This window comes from Pongo abelii, chromosome 10 (genome assembly GCF_028885655.2).
Source record: "Pongo abelii isolate AG06213 chromosome 10, NHGRI_mPonAbe1-v2.0_pri, whole genome shotgun sequence".
In the NCBI taxonomy this organism is placed as follows: Eukaryota; Metazoa; Chordata; class Mammalia; order Primates; family Hominidae; genus Pongo; species Pongo abelii.
This window is the reverse complement of record NC_071995.2, coordinates 66642589-66664020: the sequence shown is the minus strand read 5'-3', so window position 1 is coordinate 66664020 and position 21432 is coordinate 66642589. Positions and strand designations below refer to the sequence as shown.

Sequence of the window (21432 nt, the reverse complement as noted above, 5' to 3'; positions counted from 1 at the left end):
CATCCATCAAAGTATGTTAAATCGTTCCTCTTTTACCTACCTCATCAAAGAGCTACTTGAACACTACCCAAAGGCATTTGTTCATAAGTAATACTGTTTGATTTACAAAATTATTTCTCAAGGAAAAGTTCAAAAGATGGTTATGCGGATATTCAAACAATACCAGAAAACTCACTACTTCCTTATTCCTGTAATTAATGAGTCTGGCTTGCCCAGATGTTAAATTATGAAACCACGCTGTGTAAAACGCACCTATTACAATTAAAACCAGGGTAAACCCGTATTTATTTACTAGCACTGTTAAAACATTACACAAAACACATTCAAGTGGCAAGTAATTATAATGCAAGCCCTTGCATGGCAATCCAAATTTATTGAACTACTGATGCTAAGTTATACAAAATTGCACCACTTTAATTAAGGCTTTTAGTTTACATTTGGCCACCTCAAAGTAGTTGTAACATTAGGTTGGTCAATTTAAATACTGTGGCTCCCTGTTGGATAGACACACAATCTTTACATCCAAACATTAATGCATACAAAGCAACAAGGCATTGTTAAATAAAACAGCAATAGTTACTGCAAATTAGGCCTTGTGACCAATTACATATGATTAAAATTACTTCCCACATTCACATCCACAGTACTCGTCCACCATTTAACATCTCAACCAAAACGTTACACATGTGAAACAATCACTAACAGGCAAAAATACTAAACCTGTATATTTGGTATTGCAAATACACTTATGCATGAGCAAGCAAGGGATTCACAGTGAGAATCTACAGCTGCAGAAGCCTGAAAATGATTTACAAAAATTGTTAAATCATTAAAAAATTGTTTGAAAATATACACTTCTTGTTGTAGACCCCCACTGTACACATGACTATAAACATTGTTCCCTATGTAAACAAAAAAAGGAAACATATAATAAGAGATTTGAAAAGTCTGGACATTTCCTTCCCAACAGATATTAAAGGCAACGTCTTTAATCTAAGACATTATACTGAAAGGACTATCATATTTTAAAGACAAGATCACTGTCTCCACAGGTTTTTTAAAAATTAAAAAAACTATATAGCTGTGTTAATCAAAGCGCTTATTTTGTACAATAATAATGACCTTGAATTTCTTAAAAAAAATTACAATAAGCTACAAGTATCAAAGAAGCGAAGTTATCTGGAGTAGTCTATATAGGAGCTCTTTGGACTTTCTTTTATTATGCTAAAATAGTGGTGCTTTTAGGATTTACATTATTGTACTCTCCAATACAAAGTATGGGGCATGTTAAAGTATACAGTACACCATTTTCATACATGTACAACATTGGTGGATGAAGAATGTCTCTTAGCAGTAATACTGGATGTAGCCTCTGGTTTTACCAGCTGCATACTCTAGGACTATTATATAAGTAAAAATCTCTCTTGTGATACTGGAAAGTGATTAGAATGTGCAAACTGATATAGTAGCTTTCATCCGCCTCTTAAAGGGTACCACCACAGGAAAGTCCATTTAAGATGTTGGTAGGTTTAACAAAGTTGGAATGCTGGCACTGTTGAATTGGGCAACAGTTCTTCAGACCTGTCAAAAGGAAAAAAGTTAATTAAAAACATGGGCTAGAAAAAGTAAAGACCCAAAAGGAAACAGTTAAGGAAACAGTCTTAAAAGTGTTAGAAATGAATATAATCTAGGCTCTTGTTCTAGGCATTACATTAGTGGCAACACACCACAATTCATGGCAGACCTTTTCATCTTTTCATTCCAAAAAGATGAAGTCTATTCTGCTGCCCTCTTGAAAGTCAGTTAAATGAAAATCTTAGGAACAGAAAGGGAAAGTACCCTTGTGCAAATTTTTGTGCATTACCTTCCAAGGATTAAAAAGGAAAAAAATCACATTAAAATTGTTAGTCAAGTCAACCTTATTAGAATTAGGATTTAAAAGTCAGATAGCAATATTAACAAAATGGGTGATCCTGTGTTTACACAATCATAATGTACTCCTAGAATTAGATCATAAGTACAGAATGCACATCTAACCAATGTTTCTAGTATCAGATAATCAAGTTCTTCCTCACTCTTTCAATAAGAGTGGCTAAAAAGCTCGTTCAGAGAAGCAGACAAATAGAATTTATTTCATGATGGTGTTTTACAGATTTACAATCACATTATATACTTCCTAATTCCATATTTAAACATTCTATTAAGACTGATGTCAGAAAAAGGTGGTATTATACTAAAATCACATGTAATTAAAGTTTTTTAAAAAGTAAACTTAGAACTGTTAAATATGTACTTTGAATAATTTTCTGCATATATGCCTTGGCTAAAAAAATGTTTCCTATTATATTTTCCTGGTGATCAGACTTGTTACAAGCTCCAGAAGAGTTGTTAATATATATGTGGCTGCTGAAATAATTTTCACAAATGCCTAGAACTTTAGGTCCTCATTCTGAGTCTGAATGAGGTCTGCAATCAAGTTTTCTAAATCCTAGCAGACTGTTGCAAATTAAAAAGGACAGATGGAAGTGTGTGAGCTCAAGCACATGTGTGCTGCTAAGAATGGGCATGTGGTCAGGAACTATAGGATATCAGAATGAGAGGATATACTACTAAACAGAAAGCCCTAGATGGAAGGCAGGAATAAAAACTCTGAAAAGATGCAGAATCAAAGTGCTATGGCAGCATTGAGTCAATTAACATAGGAAGAAATAAGAGTCAGCAATGTCAAAGGTTCTTAAGAATAAACAGTTTAACAATTAACAGTTTAATGACAGCTGAAGAGGAAATCATTATCATTGGCAAACAACAGCAGCTAATAGTTGAGTGTTAACTATGTGCCAGGTACCGATGCGAGATCCGTGCAGCAAACCCCATGGTACACCTTTACCTATGTAACAAACCTGCACATCCTGCACATGTACCCTGGAATTTAAAAGTTGAAGGAAAAAAAAAAGTGACTGGCACATGATGAACATGGCGGGGGGGGGAGGTGGGTGGGTGTGTGTGTATGTGTTTTAAATTAGGGACGGGGTTGGCTGGGAGCGGTGGCTCATGCCTGTAATCCCAGCACTTTGGGAGGCCGAGGTGGGCAGATCACGAGGTCAAGAGATCAAGACCATCCTGGCCAACAATGGTGAAACACCATCTCTACTAAAAATACAAAAAAACTAACGGGGCGTGGTGGCAAGCGCCTGTAATCCCAGCTACTAGGGAGGCTGAGGCAGGAGAATTGCTTGAACCCAGGAGGCAGAGGTTGCAGTGAGCTAAGATCGCACCACTGCACTCCAGCATGGCGACAGAGCAAGATTCATCTCAAAAATAAATAAATACATATAAATAAATAAATTAGGGACGGGGTCTAGCTATGTCGCCCAAACAGATCTTCAACTCCTTGCCTCTAGCAATCCTGCCTCAGCCTCCCAAAGTTCTAGGAATATAGGCATGAACCAGTGTACCTGGCCATGTTAGGGGTTTTTATTAGCAACACTACCCTGTATTTATCTTAATACAGAATGTATCATGTTTTGCGATTAACTTTCTCTTTCAGTATACCTGAATTAGCTTAAAGTAATTAAGAGTCAAGGAGAGAAGGTTGGTCTTGTTCAACACTGTATTGCCAGCACCAACCAGTATACTGAATGAACTTATTTAGAATATTCACTTAGTTGGGTGTGGTGGCTCATGCCTGTAATCCCAGCACTTTGGGAGGCCAAGGCGGGTGGATCACTTGAAGTCAGGAGTTCAAGACTAGCCTGGCCAACTTGGTGAAACCCCATCTCTACTAAAAATACAAAAATTAGCCGGGCATGGTGGCATGTGCCTGTGATCCCAGCTACTCGGGAGGCTGAGGCAGAAGCATTGCTTGAACCTGGGAGGCGGAGGTTGCAGGGAGCTGATATTGCGCCACTGCACTCCAGCCTGGGTGACAGAGTGAAACTCCATCTCAAAAAAAGAATACTTACGTGAAATACTTTACTCATGATGATAAGTAAATAATTAATTAATAAGATAGCATACTAACTCATGGATATCTTATAAAAACAAACCATTTATTTTTCAGAACCAACAAAAAGAATTCTGTACTTGCTTTCATGACAGAATGCCCTTAATAAGGTTGAGTGATTAAAAGTTAGAGGAAAGATAAGTGAACATACCTGGCTCAGAGCTACAATGCATTTAGTATATTAAAGCAGCTGACATGATGACTTTTTGCGAGCCTTCCCAGGCACTGGAGTTTTTCTGTTAATTTGCCGCACTAGGTCATAAAAGATCTGCAAATACAATAATTTGTTTTAATTTACAGGAGGAACACCTCCCCCCGCCCCCAATGAAAAAAGTAAATCGAAAAAAACAGGAATCTCCATAGATATAAATTAATCCCCAGAATTGTTCAGCTAAGGAATGACAATAAAATCAGGTGTTATAACTGCCAAACTCAAATTTTTGGGGAGTGTTAATATTGTGCTCCTTAAAATACTTAGTTGAAGGAGCTGCAGAGATCTTAACTTAGTTCAATTAGAACATTTACCATCACACGAAGAAAAAATCCTTTTAAAAACTATAAGTTTTTGCTCTACAACACGACTTGGAGCCTTTCAAAAACCATGCATACCTTTCGGAATTTTAGTCTCTATTTTTTATATAACATCCTTCATATACCTGAAGTCTTAATCTGTCTTCCCTATCCCTGTATTTTCTGTCCAGTCTTCCTTTTTCATGGTAAATATCAATGTACAAGTATTTAATAGAGACTGAATTAGTATTGTTGTTTATTTACTACATAGATACATTTAACATAAGAGGTTTGTTTTTTTTTTTTTGCCTGTAACATCAACATATTACTCTGAGTACATATTAACTTGGGGTTAAGACATTTTCCATTCATCTTCAATGTGGTACTTCAAATGAAGACCCATTGTAAGTACATTTGACCATACCTCATTAACATTTATTTTTGATTTTGCAGAAGATTCTAAGAATGCACAGTTGTTCCATTGTCTTGCTAGATTTTGACCTTGTTCCTTCCCTACAACTCTTTCATCTTCCAAATCACACTTATTACCAACAAGAATCATTGGAACCTAAAAATACATTTGTGAGAGTAAAAATAAATAAGTAAATATGCTATATGAATTCAAATCAAAAGAATTCTAACAGTCAAATCTAAGAATTACTTTTCATATAATGCCACAGAAAAATATTAAATAATATATAATAAAATGTACAGCCTTAATTTAATCTGTAACATAAACGTAGGTATTAACTTTGATGTCAATTATCTCCACTGCCTTCTCTTTTCATGGAGATGTCAAACGATAACGCCAAAGGGAAGAAAAGAGAGAAAGAAAACTCTCATATGTTAAGTAAAATGAACACAACCTAGTCAATGTAGACATAAATAAGGCACTTTTACATAAAATTTTGAGAAAACAAGCTATGACCCTGTTATGAGAGATGGGGGGGAAAAAACCTTAAAATTTTATCATAATGGACTTATAACTAATTATAGTAAGCAAAACATATAAACTTTTTAAAAGGAAGTATGAAAGGGTGTTACTGTGAAAATCCAATATATTTCAGCACTTTAAAATGTTTCTCTAAAGGGTGTGAATCAACTTCAAGTTTTCTGGTTTCCTGACGTGCATTTATTAAACTCAGCATTCTCAGTTGCACAACACGAAAAGGAGAAATTTGGAAGGCCCCCAAAATAGAATTTTTAGTTTCTCATAGTCTTGTATTAAAAAAGTCAATCAAGGCCAGGCACAGTGGCTCACACCTGTAATCCCAGCACTTTGGGAGGCCGAGGTGGATGGATCACCTGAGGTCAGGAGTTGGAGACCAGCCTGGCCAACATGGTGAAACCCTGTTTCTACTAAAAACACAAAAATTAGCTGGGTGTGGTGGCACACGCCTGTAATCCCAGCTACTTGGGAGGCTGACACAGGAGAATTGCTTGAACCTGGGAGGCAGAGGTTGCAGTAAGCTGAGACTGTGCCATTGCACTCCAGCCTGGGCAACAGGGTGAGACTCCGTCACCAAAAAAAAAAAAAAAAGCCAATCAAACTTAATTTACTAAAAATCAAGCCACTTAATTAAATGGATTACAAATTAAAAAATGTTCCCTGAGGTTGCTGTAATTATGTAGGGTCCCCCCAAATTCCCTTGTTTCAGAAGTCCAGAAAATAAAAGCATTTACCCATGGGTGTCTCCCAGCTCTCACAATATTTGCTAAAATTAAACTGCAGTACAATGAGCCTTATTTATGTATTTATTTTGAGACAAGGTCTCACTATGTCACCCTGGTTGGAGTGCAGTGATGTGATCTCAGCTCACTGCCAACCTCCACCTCCCAGGCTTAAGCGATCCTCCCACCTCAGCCTCCCAAATAGCTGAGACCACAGGCACGTGCCACCATATTGGCTAATTTTTTTTTTTTTTTTAATTTCTGGTAATGGCAGGGTTTTGCTGTGTTGCCCAGGGAGGTCTTGAACTCCTGAGCTCAGGGGATCTACCCGCCTTGGCCTCCCAAAGTGCTGGGATTAGAGGTGTGAGCCACCATGCCCAGCGTGGTTCTTACAGTACGCAGATCAGCATCACCAACACCACCTCAAAACTTGTTAGAAATGCAAATTCCTGGGTCCTACTGCTGACCTACTGAATCAGAAGCTCTGCGATCTCAGCCCAGCAATCTATGTTTTAACTGGTCCTACAGGTGATTCTGATGCAAAATCAATTTTGAGAACCACTGCTATATTTAGTGTGATGAAGAATTAAACTCCATTATGGTAGACTCTGAAGGGGCACCTAAATTAATGTTAGAATCTAATGTATTTGTTGCCTTTCTTTAAAAATTACTATTATTGGCTGGGCACAGTGGCTCACGCCTGTAATCCCAGCACTTTGGGAGGCCGAGGCGGGTGGATTACCTGAGGTCAGGAGATCGAGACCATCCTGGCCAACATGGTGAAACCCCGTCTCTACTAAAAATACAAAAATTAGCCAGGTATTGTGGCACGCGCCTTAGTCCCAGCTACTCGGGAGGCTAAGGCAGGAGAATTGCTTGAACCCAGTAAGGTGGATGTTGCAGTGAGCCGAGACCATGCCACTGCACTCCAGCCTGGTGACAGAGTGAGACTCTGTCTCAAAAAATAAAAATTAAAAAAAAAAAAAAAAAAAAAAAAAGGCCGGGGGCAGTAGATCACACCTGAATCCCAGCACTTTGGGAGGCCGAGGCAGGCGGATCACAAGGTCAGATCATTGAGACCATCCTGGCTAACATGGTGAAACCCTGTCTCTACTAAAAATACAAAAAATTAGCCGGGCATGGTGGCAGGTGCCTGTAGTCCCAGCTACGCGGGAGGCTGAGGCAGGAGAATGGCGTGAACCCGGGAGGTAGAGCTATCGCGCCACAGCACTCCAGCCTGGGTGACAGTGCAAGACTCCATCTCAAAGGAAAAAAAAAAAAAAAAGGAAGGGTGTAACATTTAATTTTCACAGGATAATGGCAAAGGAGGAAATTTCTCACTTTCCACATGATACATATTTGAAAACATGTATGGGTATTTTTGCCTTTCAAGGAAAAAGTTTAAAAAAACCAACACCCCCCTCCCCACCAAAATACACGAGCTTTAAAATGAATTTAAATTTAGACTTAAACAATTATAATCAGGGTTTTGAAATAAAATATATTTATTAGGAAGTCAGCTTACATCATCAGTGTCTTTAACTCGAAGAATCTGTTCTCTCAGGTCTTGTAAATCGTTAAATGTGGACTGTGCTGTGATGGAATAAACTAATGCAAATCCTTGTCCATTTTTCATGTATAAATCCCTCATTGCTGTAAATTGCTCCTACAATACAAAGAAAGGAACGTTAAAAAAACAAGAATGTTTTGACAGTTATTTTTACAATTTTCACAGTCTATAATTATAGCTCAATGAAGAATACTGTAGTATTATGTAACTTTGTTAAAATTATAATCTATGACAAGATACTATTTGAAAAATTAGCATTTTAGTTTCTTTTTTTTTTTTGAGACAGAGTCTTGCTCTGTCACCAGGCTGAAGTGCAGTGGCGCGATCTCAGCTCACTGCAACCTCTGCCTGCCAGACTCAAGTGATTCCCCTGCCTTAGCCTCCCGAGTAGCTGGGACTACAGGCGCACACCACCATGCCCGGCTAATTTTTTTCTTGTATTTCGGTAGAGACGGGCTTTCACCATGTTAGCCAGGATGGTCTCCATCTCCTGACCTTGTGATCTGCCCGTCTCGGCCTCCCAAAGTGCTGGGATTACAGGCGTGAACTACCACGCCCAGCTGGAAATAGGTTTCCTATTTAAAAATAATACACCAAAGTCGATTTAAATACAAAAAATATACTCAAGTGGAACAGAAATATCCTGTTCCCAAAAGTTACTAAAGGCAGCTTTTAAAATATATCATAATGTATAAAGCACCCCAACTGTATCTGCCAAGTTAATCCATATAGCTATGACTCAAATGCTGTAGTTCTGTAGGGCTCCATCAGCATCATCTAGACCATCCCATTTTCCCACACTACTTTGTCTTCGCTAGACTGTGAGCATTCGAAGGTAACAACACAGTGCCTGACATGTATCAGGTATTCAAACATTAGCTGAATGAATACCATACACCAAGAACAAATCTTCCCTTCATCTTCACATACCTACAAATTTAGTTTGTCTATAAATACATTGAAGGAGAACAGATACCAATCAAAATATTTCTTTTTCTTTTGAAATGGAGTCTCACTCTGTCACCCAAGCTGGAGTGCAGTGGTGTGTTATCAGCTCAGTGCAACCTCTACCTCCAGGGTTCAAGCGATTCTCCTGCCTCAGCCTCCCAAGTAGCTGGGACTACAGATGCCTGCCACTGCACCTGGCTAATTTTTGTATTTTAATAGAGACGGGTTTCACCATGTTAGCCAGGCTGGTGTTGAACTCCTGACCTCAGGTGATCCACCCACTTTGGCCTCCCAAAGGGCTGGGATTACAAGGCGTGAGCCATCATACCCAGCTCAATCAAAATACTCACACAGCTGCTGAGGAAATGAATGTATGCCTGTATTATTTGAAATATGGTAATATATTGTTTTAAAAGTACCAGTGAGACTGAAAATTTTTCTTCTAACATATTTTCTAAACTTTTCAATAACTGACCCACTGCAATTACAAAAAGTGCAATATACTTCCTCCGCCTCCCGGGTTTCAAGCTATTCTCCTGCCTCAGCCTCCCAAGTAACTGGGATTACAGGTGTGTAACACCAAGCCTGGCTAAATTTTTTTATATTTTTAGTAGAGATGGGGTTTCACTGTGTTGGCCAGGCTGGCCTTGAACTCCTCACCTTAAGTGATCCACCCACCTTGGCCTCCCAAAGTGCTAGGATTACAGGCGTGAGCCACTGCGCCTGGCCAATATAAAATTAAGGATTCAACGGAACAACAACAACAAAAGATTTAAAGTTTAGCAACTAGTACTCTTATTTTTTTTTTTTTTGAGACAGTCTTGCTCTGTCACCCAGGCTGGAGTGCAGTGGCACAGTCTCCACAGTCTTGGCTCACTGCAACCTCTGCCTCCTGGGTTCAAGAAATTCTCCTGCCTCAGCTTCCTGAGTAGCTGGGATTACAGGCTCCCCCCACCACACCTGGCTAATTTTTGTATTTTTAGTAGAGATGGAGTTTCACTATGTTGGCCAGGCTGGTCTTGAGCTCCTGACCTCAAGTGATCCGGCAACCTTGACCTCCCAAAGTGCTGGGAACAGAGGTGGGAGCCACTACAACCGGCTGCAAGCAGTACTTTTAAATAAGCTTAACTAATATTTGTCTATAGAGTACTAGCATTTATGAAGTCAATACTGTACAAACAGTGCATATACTTTGGTATTTAGTTTTACCTACCGTTCCTGCAGTATCCAAGATTTCAAGCATACACTGTTGTGCATCTACTTCAACTTGCTGGTAGAAAAATTAAAATACATGTTCATTTTTTAAATGTACATAAAACTACCTTAATATACACAAAAAAGCTAATGTATCAAAAATAAGACACACAGATTATAACAACTTTACAAACTAGTATCAAGCAATACTTCAACAAAGCAGGAGGAAAAATAGCTAAGTAATCAAGATTCAAAGACCCCCAAATTGTAATCAAGTTCAAAAGCCATGTGTTCTCAAGTCAACACAGGGAAACCTACACAATCCAGTCTCAATATGGATCTCTCAGCACTTAATTCTAGAGAAAAAATAGTTTCAAAATAGCTCAAATAAATAAACAAAACCATCAATAGTTCCAACAGTATCATAAGTAATTCTGTCTAAATTCTCCCATGATACTTTAGATATACCTTATTTCTCTAGGTAACTATATGCCCTCACCATACTGGAACAAGATTTCTTGTATTAAGGAAGCAGTGCCACAGCTATTAAATAAATTACACATATATCCCTGTTACCCCTTTCCATCTAATATTTCCTAGGGAAAAATAGGTATTTAGAATTAGATGTAGAAAGAAAAGAGTAATACTGTCTCACAGCTGGGGCGCAAAATTTTCCAGTTTTTTTCGGTAGACTGTGCACATGGAGGGAGGAACGGAAACACAGTATTTGTACAATAGCGGGGCCAGGTTGGCTGCTTCATAAAGGTTGGGAAATACGTCTTTCCCTACTAAGTTAAAAATGTCTACACATTGTTTTATTGTCACATGCTGTTAGTGGACACAGGAATTCACCTTTCTACAGGCTGAGCATCCCTAATCTAAAAATCCAAAACTTGCAATGTTCCAAATCGAAAACTTTTTGAGCCATGTGTGGAACATCATGCTACAAGTGGAAAATTCCACACATGAGCTCATGTGACCAGTCACAGTCAAAATGCAGCCAAAACTTTGTTTCATGTATAAGAATATTAAAAATATTATATAAGATTATGTGTATGAGGTGTATATGAAACCATGAATTGTTTAGATGTGGGTCCCATTCTATTTCATTATGTATATACAAATATTCTAAAATCAGAAAATAATCTGAAATCTGAAACACTTCTGGTCCCAGGTATTTCGGATAAGGGATATAAAACCTGTATTGTGAGTGGTGGCACTTTCTCAAGAGGTTAGTAAGTAGAAAGCTTAGGAAGACTTGTGTCCACCTATTTCTAGGCTAAAAAGAAGGGAGCTTGAGAGTAATCAGTCTTGCTAGGTAGGGGACTGGAAGTAACATGGGGCTACTACTTGAAATGAATGGTCTGCTTTAAAGTTTGTGTGTCAAATTACAAAAAATTCTGTGAATATGTGAGAGTATGGGTGTTTATGATCCTCTTAAACTGGTAAATATGCAATGCCAGAAAGTAAGTGTAAACTTTTCCCACTAATTTTGTAAATTAACTCTGCCTCCATCCTACTTTGTATAAAACATTCAATAATTATAAAGCTAAAATAAGTATTTATATTAAAATCAAAAGCAAAAGGCCTTCCAAAGTAATATATACCTTTCTATAAGAATCTTCTATCGTAGGATCATATTTTTCTACAAAAATTCCTTGAACAAATTGTACAGTCTGAAAAAAAAAATTAAGAAACCATTATACTTCTAAAGAAAAGAGTACATTCAATCTTTAAATTGTAAACTGATTTCACACAGGGAGTTACACCATCAATGAAAAAAACCACAGCCAATACTACATTCGAATGTGTACATTTGGTAAGAAAATTACCTCAGGAAGCTGTTTTTTTATTTTTAAATAAATAATCACTATGCTCCTTATTGGGTAATTCTAAATTTAGAGATCATATATTAAAAAATTTTTAATGTCTCTTGTTTCAGTCCTTTGTTATTTTTCTTTGAGACAGAGTCTTGCTCTGTCTCCCAGGCTGAAGTGCAGTGACGTAATTTTGGCTCACTGCAACCTCTGCCTCCCGGCTTCAGGCCATTCTCCCACATCAGCCTCCCGAGTAGCTGGGATTACAGGCATGCACCACCACACCTGGCTAATTTTTGTATTTTTAGTAGAGACGGGGTTTCACTATATTAGCCAGGCTGCTCTTGAACTCCTGACCTCAGGTGATCCGCCTGCCTCAGCCTCCCAAAGTGCTGGGATTACAGGCGTGAGCCATCGTGCCGGCGTTGTTTCAGTCTTAAGAGCTTAAATTTGATTTTTAAATTAGAAATTGACTAATTGTTATGTATACACACATAAATGCAGGATCAACTGACCTCCCCATCACTTTGGATACAAATGAAAAAGCAGTTCATTTTACGTTCTATGTACTTCTCAGTTTGTTCCAAGCATGACAATTCTCAGCTAGGTGGCCTTTCTAAGTGGCCAAGATGGTTTATCTTATGAGTGAGACAGAAGGTCAATCTATTTGCTTGTGAGGCTTTGCTAAGCTTTGAACTATTCATCAAATTATTTTCCCTATGTTTTTCTCTTTTCCCAACCCTCATTACCGAGTTATGTCTTCATTCTTGCTATACCATTCCTTGATGCAGAAAACATGCCGTTAAAAAATGTAAAACTGGACAGTCAAAGGTAATATTTGAAGACTTTTTATAAGCTTTGATATTTTCTAACATAAAATGTATAGGGTAAGACTATTCATAAGAAAGAGCAAGCCAGGCATGGTGATTTATGCCTGTAATTCCAGCACTTTGGGAGGCAAAGGTGGATTACTTGAGGCCAGGAGTTTAAGACCAGCCTGAGCAATATAGCAAGACACCATCTCTACAAAAATTTTAAAAATTAGCCTGGCATGGTGGCACGTGCCTGTAGTCCCAAGCATTCAGGAGGCTGAGATCACTTGAGCCCTAGCCTGGGCAACAGAGTAAGACCCTGTTTCAAAAAAAAAATAAAAATAAAAAGACCAAAATTTATTCCTATCTGGCTCTGAAATGCGAATGCAAAAAGACATGTATTTGTATGCTCTCAATCTCTGTGCTTAGCTCAAATGGTATTCCAGCATAACTCGTGTCATTCTGGAGTCAATGTTCCAGAAAGAATATGATCCACCCAGATAAAAGTTGAGTAAAATTACAAGAAAAATATTATATTGCTTCTAAAGTCATTAAGGGATTTTATCTTAACAAAGACAAATCATCAAAACCTAAAACAACAGAAAAAGAACATCTTGGAGTGAAAGGCTTAGGTAAAGTAAGAATGACTTACCAAAGCAGACTTTCCAACGCCTCCTGAGCCAAGAACGACTAGCTTATACTCACGCATGATGCAAGCTTGTCAAAACCTAGTACCTTATTAAAGGAGAAAAAAAAAAAAAAAAAAAGAATTCTAAGTAGAGTTGTGTATTCCTGTGCTTTTCACAGAAATAAAACATTCAGGAAAATAGATTTATTTAAAATCATTACTATACAACCCTAATAGGGAGCACCCTATAAGCAGATTTATTAAAAGATGCTCAGAGGTAGAAGAAAACTACAGAATTACAGACAGGACTTTGAGTCAGATCCAGGATAGAGCACAGGTCTGAAAAGAAATCCAACCTATCACCTGTTTTGTTACATCAAGTTTTACTCAAACACACCCATATACACTCATTTGTGTATTGTCTGTGGTTTCTTCTGCGCTATAACAGCAAAGTAGTTACAACAGAACCTAAATATTTACGTATCTGGCCAAGCCCTGGCATACATAAATGGTAAATATAATATGTTGGTAGAGGAAGCAGAAGACCAAATATTTGTTCCTGAAGTGGGGGACGTACAGACAACCTGAAAATGGTCTCGAATCAGAGACAGAACTGAAGAATATGAGTTCCCAGACTGAAAACGTCTACTTAGAATGTTTAGTATGATGAAATAGTAGAAATAAAAACAAAATATATCCAGAAAGAAACAATCCATACCAAGGCTTATCATTATAAAATTTCAGTATACGAACAATAGACAGAAGGTCTTAAAGGATTCCAGGGTAGGGGCATTACATGAGAATAACAGGCTCCTACATTCCTAGAAAAAAACTAAAGGGTCAGTAAAGTGGTACAAAAGTAGCCACCAGAACAGGTTTTAAAACTTCTAATCAAGAAATGACAGTTTTTTGGGTCATGGTTAACAAAGCTACTATAACTGACTTAAATTATTTTAATCAACTAATAACAATTTGCCTCAGAGGATATGCTTCTACAAACTAACCAATTAATGAGGGTTCCTTACTTCTGAAACTCAGGCAATCAAAAATGGCCTGTTAAAGAGACACATCCCAAAGCTAACCAATCAACAACTGTCTCACTTGAGTGACAGTGCTTCTATAGCTAACATTAACCTGCTCCTGTCTTTGAAAGTCTGCCAACCATTGAACTTCCTAATTCCCCAAAATCCTGTAAGACCAGCAGTCTAGCAAGGTTGGGGAAATTAAAAAAAAAAAAAAGGAAAAAAAAGAGCAGTGTATCTGACCAGGATAGCTTAGGTAATCAAGAACTCAGCCAGATGTGGTGGCTCATGTCTGTAATCCCAGCACTTTGGGAGGCTGAGGTGGGTGGATCACTTGAAATCAGGAGCTCAAGACCAGCCTGGCCAACACGGCAAAACCCTTTTTCTTTTTTTGGGGGGTGGGGTGGGGTGGGGGCAGGGACGGGGCTTCACCATGTTGGCCAGGATGGTTGCGATCTCTTGACCTCATGATCCACCTGCCTCGGCCTCCCAAAGTGCTGGGATTACAGGCGTGAGCCACCACACCCGGCTTCAAAACCCTGTTTCTACAAAAAAAAGACAAAAATTAGCTGGGTGTGGTGGTACACGCCTGTAATCACAGCTACTCGCAAAGCCGAGGCATGAGAATCACTTGAACCTGGGAGGTGGAGGTTGCAGTGAGCCGAGATCATGCCACTGGGGTCCAGCCTGGGCAACACAGTGAGATTCTGTCTCAAAAAGATTCAATAGGATACAAAACAAAAATTGATTTAAGGAAATTTTCAAAAGTATTCTGGCACAGACCCAACAGCTAAGGTAAAGAGATGGCCTTTCTTTTTGTATATGGGTTCAGGTCTGAAATAGGAAACTTAAAACGGAAAATTGGTAATCTGAAAAAATCTACAATGGTTGAGATTTTCAGAGTCTTACAAACAAACTAGAAAAAACTAATTAAAAAGGTCTTTGTTTTCGAAATGAAAGCCCACAGATGAGGCTACTTGTACAAACAGAGCCACAGGAGGAACTGATGTTGCATGTTCACTAACAAATGGAAGTACAATAACCCCAAATCTGTTCAATATTGCTGCTCCAAGGGAAATGCATCCAATTCTCCACCCTTCCTCCACTGGGGGTGAGAGTGGGACTGACTGCATATAGTCACAGGAAACCTTTTAGGGGTGATGGAAGTGTTCTAAAAACTGGTTGTAGTGGGCCGGGCACAGTGGCCCACACCTGTAATCCCAGCACTTTGGGAGGCTGAGGCAGGCGGATCACGAGGTCAGGAGTTCAGCCTGGCCAATATGGTGAAACCCTGTCTCTACTAAAAGTACAAACATTAGCTGGGCGTGGTGGCGGGCACCTGTAATCCCAGCTACTCGGGAGGCTAAGGCAGGAGAATCGCATGAACCCGAGAAGTGGAGGGTGCAGTAAGCCAAGATCGCTCAGCCCGGGTGAGAGTGCAAGACTCCATCTCAAAAAAAAAACAAAAAACAAAAAACAAAAAACCACCACCACCAAAAACTGGTTGTAGTGATTGATGGTTGCCTAACTATATATATTCACTAAAACCTCCAAACATAACACAACTGACCGAAACAACATAAAAACTACAATTTTAAAATACTGAATATAAAAACTATACATTTATCAGAGGTGATTTTCTAAGAGACGTATGCCTTTCTTATTTCACAAAGGTGGCTGAGTTGGATGTGGGAGTTATACTTCTTAGTGAGGTGATTGGGACTCTTTTTCCCAGCTGCTTCATTTATCCATGAATGAGCATTATTTGTTGCTAGAATGAGTCAGGTTCATCCATATTATTGTATCTATCAGTAACTTGCTCCTTTCATTTATTACTATTGATTAAAACATACCATATGAATACATGATATTTTCTTTACCCAGTCACACCAGCTGATTTCCAGTTTGGGGATATTATCAGGGTATTTTTGTTACCTTAAAGAGGAAAACAAAACAAAAAACCCCAACAGTACAATAGTCAAGATCTGAATCAGTATTTTTCAAATCTGTGCTTTCTACTACACCAGCATTGAAAAGACTGAAATAACAAACAGATTTTTATTGCAAATGCCAACTCCGACTCACTGGCAACAGCCATTATCCTGTTTTTAGGATGGTGTGGTTGCATCCAGTTTTGCAGAAAAGACAACTCTGTTCAATAAGCAACATAATTGGCTTGTGGTGCTGGTAGGGACTGGGAAAGAGTTGTAGCACCTGTATCTGTATAGTGTATTTGTGATCTTTAGGCATAACCTTTCTGTTCAAGTGTTCTTTTCCTGAAGTCCTTAGCTCAGGTTAAGAATGAGCACTTTGAAATATGTCAATTCCCTAAAATTTCATGCACAATTAAAAATGGGAATAGTTACATCAGATTTTCAAAGACATTTGTGACAACTATTTGAGACACTGAGACTAATTGTTCTCTTTCACAGAACCCCATGGGGGGACAATTTTGACAGCACAGTATAGTGGCTAATGGTACCTAAGTTTCAAATCGTGGTTTTCTATAATCTTGGGAAAGTCATGAAACCTTTCAGAGCCTCACTTTCCTTCCAGGTAAAATTAAGATAGTAACAGCTACATGAAAAGGTTGTGAGATGGATTACAAAGAATGTGTAAACTCCATGAGGATAGGGATTTTTTTTTGTTTTACTCACTGCCATATTCCCAGAACCTGAAACTGTGCCTGAAATATGTGATCAATAAATTAAAGAAAGAATTAACAAGGAAAGAAATGTAGTAATTCTTCAGAGTCACTGACACTACACCTTTCACATACTCGTCAACAAAAGATAAATTTCAGGCCAGGCGTGGTGGCTCACGCCTGTAATCCCAGTACTTTGGGAGGCCGAGGCGGTTGGATCACTGGACATCAGAAGTTCAAGACCAGCCTGACCAACATGGCAAAGCCTCTACTAAAAATACAAAATTAGCCGGGTGTGGTGGCACATGCCTGTAATCCTACTTACTCGGAAGGCTGAGGCAGGAGAACTGCTTGAACCCAGGAGGTGGAGGTTGCAGTGAGCCCAGATCGCACCACTGCACTCCAGCCTGGGCGACAGAGCAAGACTCCATCTCAAAAAAAAAAAAAAGAAAAAAAGTAACTTTTAAAATAAGAGTAATGGCAATGGTTTGAGCTGCCACTCAGTACACTAAAGAGAACTGCTATTCCTTCAGTTGAGAATCACTGCTCGACTTTTTTTTTTTTTTGAGACGGAGTCTTGCTCTGTCACCCAGGCTGAAGTGCAGTGGCGTGATCTCGACTCACTGCAACCTCCGCCTCCCGGGTTCATGCCATTCTCCTGCCTCAGCCTCCTGAGTAGCTGAGACTACAGGCGCCCGCCATCACGCCCAGCTAATTTTTTGTATTTTTTTAGTAGAGACGGGGTTTCACCATGTTAGCCAGATTGGTCTCAATCTCCTGACCTTGTGATCCGCCCGCCTTGGCCTCCCAAAGTGCTGGGATTACAGGCATGAGCCACTGCGCCCGGCCCACTGTTCCACTCTTTAATCTACTAGCTCAAAAACATGTAAGAACCCTTCATGTCAATATAAAAAAGCAAAAAGCTGTGCATACATCAGTATTTTGAATCATTTAAAAATGTTCAGAGATAATGACTGGGAAATAGCCCTCTTTTAAGTATTTAAAAAACACATTACTAAACAAAAATCCTGTAATACTGGCATTGTCTCTGACCGCTAATATTAATCACAGAAGTCTTAATGAAATCTATTGTACCTCAAGTTATGCAGACTGTAATTTTGACAGCCTAGGAGGAATCTCATTATTACATTACCTCAAGGGTACAGAAAAAATCTTGAGATTATAATAGAAAATGAATTTCAATTCCCTGGAATAAAAAAAAGAAAAAAAAATACATGACAAGGTGGTGGGATAGGGAATTGTTTTTCTTTTCCTTATTTTTTTTCCTGACAGTTCTATTGTTAATAAATAGAAAAAATTATAAAACAAATGAAACAAAAACTGAAGTTAACAGAGGAATTGTGAAGTTGTTCTATAACTACCCCAATATTATCATAAGAATACTGATAATTACTGGCATTTTTAAGAAGTAGACTTTAGAAAACTCAAAAATACCAAGTTTAGCCACTCAACTTATAGAGTAACTATAAAATATTGATGTTGGAAAAGTATTGGATTAATAAACTATTGGTGAGGGTACCTTTTAAAAGAAATAAACAGATAAGCATAAAAGAATCAATTAAAGTTTAATTCTATTCTTTAAGTCTTAATTACTTCTCAGAAAACACTTCTCAAAAAGGACTAAGAGATGCTTAACTACTGAAAATTACAACATTAAATATATTTTAAGTGCTTTATAGAAAAAGGAATACTCAATGTAAATACTGACGTTTTAAATACCTATCTTATATCAATGCAAAATTTACAATTAGCAACCAAAAATTTATCTAGAATGAAAAGATAAATACGGTAGGTAGCAAAGGACTTAAGTTAGTACTTTAACTGGTGTGCCACAAGTAAATGATTATATTCTGAGAAGCTTGCTCATTTTTAACTACTTGTACATCAGTAGAAAATAAGGATTAAGTCAAAAAGAGGATAGGAAGTAATACTAGAATACCTGATATTATAAATTATTAAGAGTTCTGACTATTAGAAGGTATTACTGCCATGTACTACCATTTAAAGTGAAGAGATTTTGGAAGAAAAACAAAAACTATAATCAACAGAAAAATAAACTCTGAAAGAAATTTTAGAATGAACAACCTTCAAGAAGTTAAAGGCAGCTGCAGTGGACCGTGGGCAGCCAGGGTCGGTGAAGAATCCCAAGATGGCTGGGCGAAAACTTGCTCTAAAAACCACTGACTGAGTAGCTTTTGCAGAGATCATACCCCAGAACCAAAAGGCCATTGCTAGTTCCCTGAAATCCTGGAATGAGACCCTCACCTCCAGGTTGGCTGCTTTACCTGAGAATCCACCAGCTATCGACTGGGCTTACTACAAGGCCAATGTGGCCAAGGCCGGTTTGGTGGATGACTTTAAGAAGAAGTTTAGTGCCCTGAAGGTTCCCGTGCCAGAGGATAAATATACTGCGCAGGTGGATGCCGAAGAAAAAGAAGATGTGAAATCTTGTGCTGAGTGGGTGTCTCTCTCAAAGGCCAGGACTGTAGAATGAGAAACAGATGGAGAAGATGAAGAACTTAATTTCATTTGATCAGATGACCACTGAGGACTTGAATGAAACTTTCCCAGAAACCAAATTAGACAAGAAAAAGTATCCCTATTGGCCTCACCAACTAACCGAGAATTTATAAAATTGAGTCCAGGAGGAAGCTCTGGCCCTTGTATTACACATTCTTGACATTAAAAATAATAATTATACAGTAGACCAATAGCACCGTAATTTTAGGCACAGTAAATTAGCCAATATCTCTCATTGCTAACTCAGTTTCATTTAACCTCGTGTTGCCTTTAACAACTTTTTTTTTTATATCATTCTCGCTTGAATTTCCAGTATAAGTGATGAGATTTTGTTCATTTACAAGTGCTCTCTTTATGGTACTCTTTGTAAACAATAGCATTTATTTGTAAAAACTGGATGCAGTTTGAAACTATCTGTTCAGTTAAGAATTGCTAGTTAACAATAATATGCCTATGTATGAGTTAATCTGCAAATGTAGTACATTTGTATTCATCTTTAGTCTATGAATCAACCAATTATACCAACTAATGAGGGACTCCTGGATCTTCATTTTACTCAATCTGTTAAACAGAAGACTGTAGCATATATGCGAAATGAACTTAATGTTATCAACACTGCAACTATACGATACTTCATCAGCAAAAAGGTGCAATTTCTACATCATGTAGGCACATACACAATTATAAACTTTATGCATGATTCACATTGCCTCTCCAACACAATCTAGATTACAGATGAAGAAAATCAATTAAATTTCTAAAGAAAGCTATCAAAATACTAAAAATTCCACTACTGTTCAAAGTATTTTCTACACTGTTTTAATTTTTTTTTTACCTTTGATTCAGAGGAACTGTGGAATGCACTGATTTTTTCAAATGCATAAATATTTCTTCTATTTATCTTTGAATATATTTTTTGGGTAGTTTTTAATATTAGGTCATTTACATTTAAAGATTCCTAATTTGAGTTCCTTATATAATCACCTAAAATTTGCGTGACTACAACTAACCTGATTGATGAAAGTAACTGACAGCTTTTACACTTGGCTATTTACTTCTTGCAAAATACCTACTACCTTACTCATTTGTTTAAAAGTAGTTTATTATTACGTCTACAACTTTTATCCATTTACTCTACAGACTGGAGTTTTATTTGCGTTGGTTCTTTTTTATCAATTTAAAAAGCTGTTTAATTCTAGTTTCAGAGCAAACCACAGCAAAGACATGGAAAGACAAGAAAAGAAAACCTCCTTTGGCATCGTCGACAGTCCAGTTTCAGTGGCTGCTTCGTAACTGTTTGAAATGAAAGTGGAAGAAGGGGGTGGTGGCTCATGCCTAAAATGCCAGCACTCTGGGAGACAGAGACAAGCAGACTGCTTTAACTCAGGAGGAGTTCAAGACCAGCCTGGGCAACATGGTGAAACCCCATCTCTACAAAAAATATGAAAATTAAGCCAAGTGTAGTGGCACACACCTGTAGTCCCAGCTACTCGAGAGGCTGAGGTGGGAGCATCACTTGAGCCCAGGAGGTCGAGGCTGCAGTGAGCCATGTTTGTGCCACTGCACTCTAGCCTGGGTGACAAGTGAGACCCTGTCTCAAAAAAAAAAAAAAAAAAAAAGAAAGAAAGAAAAACAATCATATTCTACATTAAGTTCAGTAAATTTATCTAAGATAATTATTTCATTAACCGGAAATTATTAACTAGTATTTTCACAAAACAATAATGAATGCTATAATAATTCTGAGTTAACAGAAAATCCTGAAGACATGAATCAAACAAAATAAAAACTGGTCTTATGGGGTAGCTTTTTTTTTTTGGTCTGAATGTGTTCACTATATTACACATCAAAATGCAAATAACTGATTTAATTATCCAACATTCTGGACTGCCTATAACATTCTTCCTAAGATTCAACTGTAGATATTACTGATCCAAATTATGAACAAGAGTTATTCTAAAAAATCACTAAGGAAACTAAAAAGCATAACAAAATGATAAATTCATGTATTAAAAAGAAAATTCTTGTTTATTTGGTGCTGAGATTTATTGAGGACATACTCCATCATCCCA

At 37.9% G+C, this 21432-nt stretch overlaps 1 protein-coding gene and 1 pseudogene across 10 annotated transcripts in view; one reads left to right on the top strand and one right to left on the bottom strand.

Moving 5' to 3' along the window:
- Positions 1 to 338: 338 nt before the first annotated feature.
- RAP1B (RAP1B, member of RAS oncogene family) overlaps positions 339 to 21432 on the bottom strand; it is a 50790-nt gene continuing 29696 nt past the window's right edge. For 3 of the 10 annotated variants that reach the window (XM_024256080.2, XM_024256081.2, XM_054526309.2), the window contains exons 2-8: positions 13178 to 13253; positions 11504 to 11572; positions 9916 to 9972; positions 7710 to 7850; positions 4938 to 5081; positions 4155 to 4271; positions 339 to 1581 (exon numbers count right to left, since the gene is read on the bottom strand). In XM_024256080.2, coding sequence (XP_024111848.1) covers positions 4185 to 4271; positions 4938 to 5081; positions 7710 to 7850; positions 9916 to 9972; positions 11504 to 11572; positions 13178 to 13234 — 555 coding nt within the window. In that variant the 5' untranslated portion in view covers positions 13235 to 13253 and the 3' untranslated portion in view covers positions 339 to 1581; positions 4155 to 4184. 10 annotated transcript variants of the gene reach the window in all.
- LOC100936822 (ATP synthase subunit d, mitochondrial-like) lies at positions 18990 to 19544 on the top strand (annotated as a pseudogene).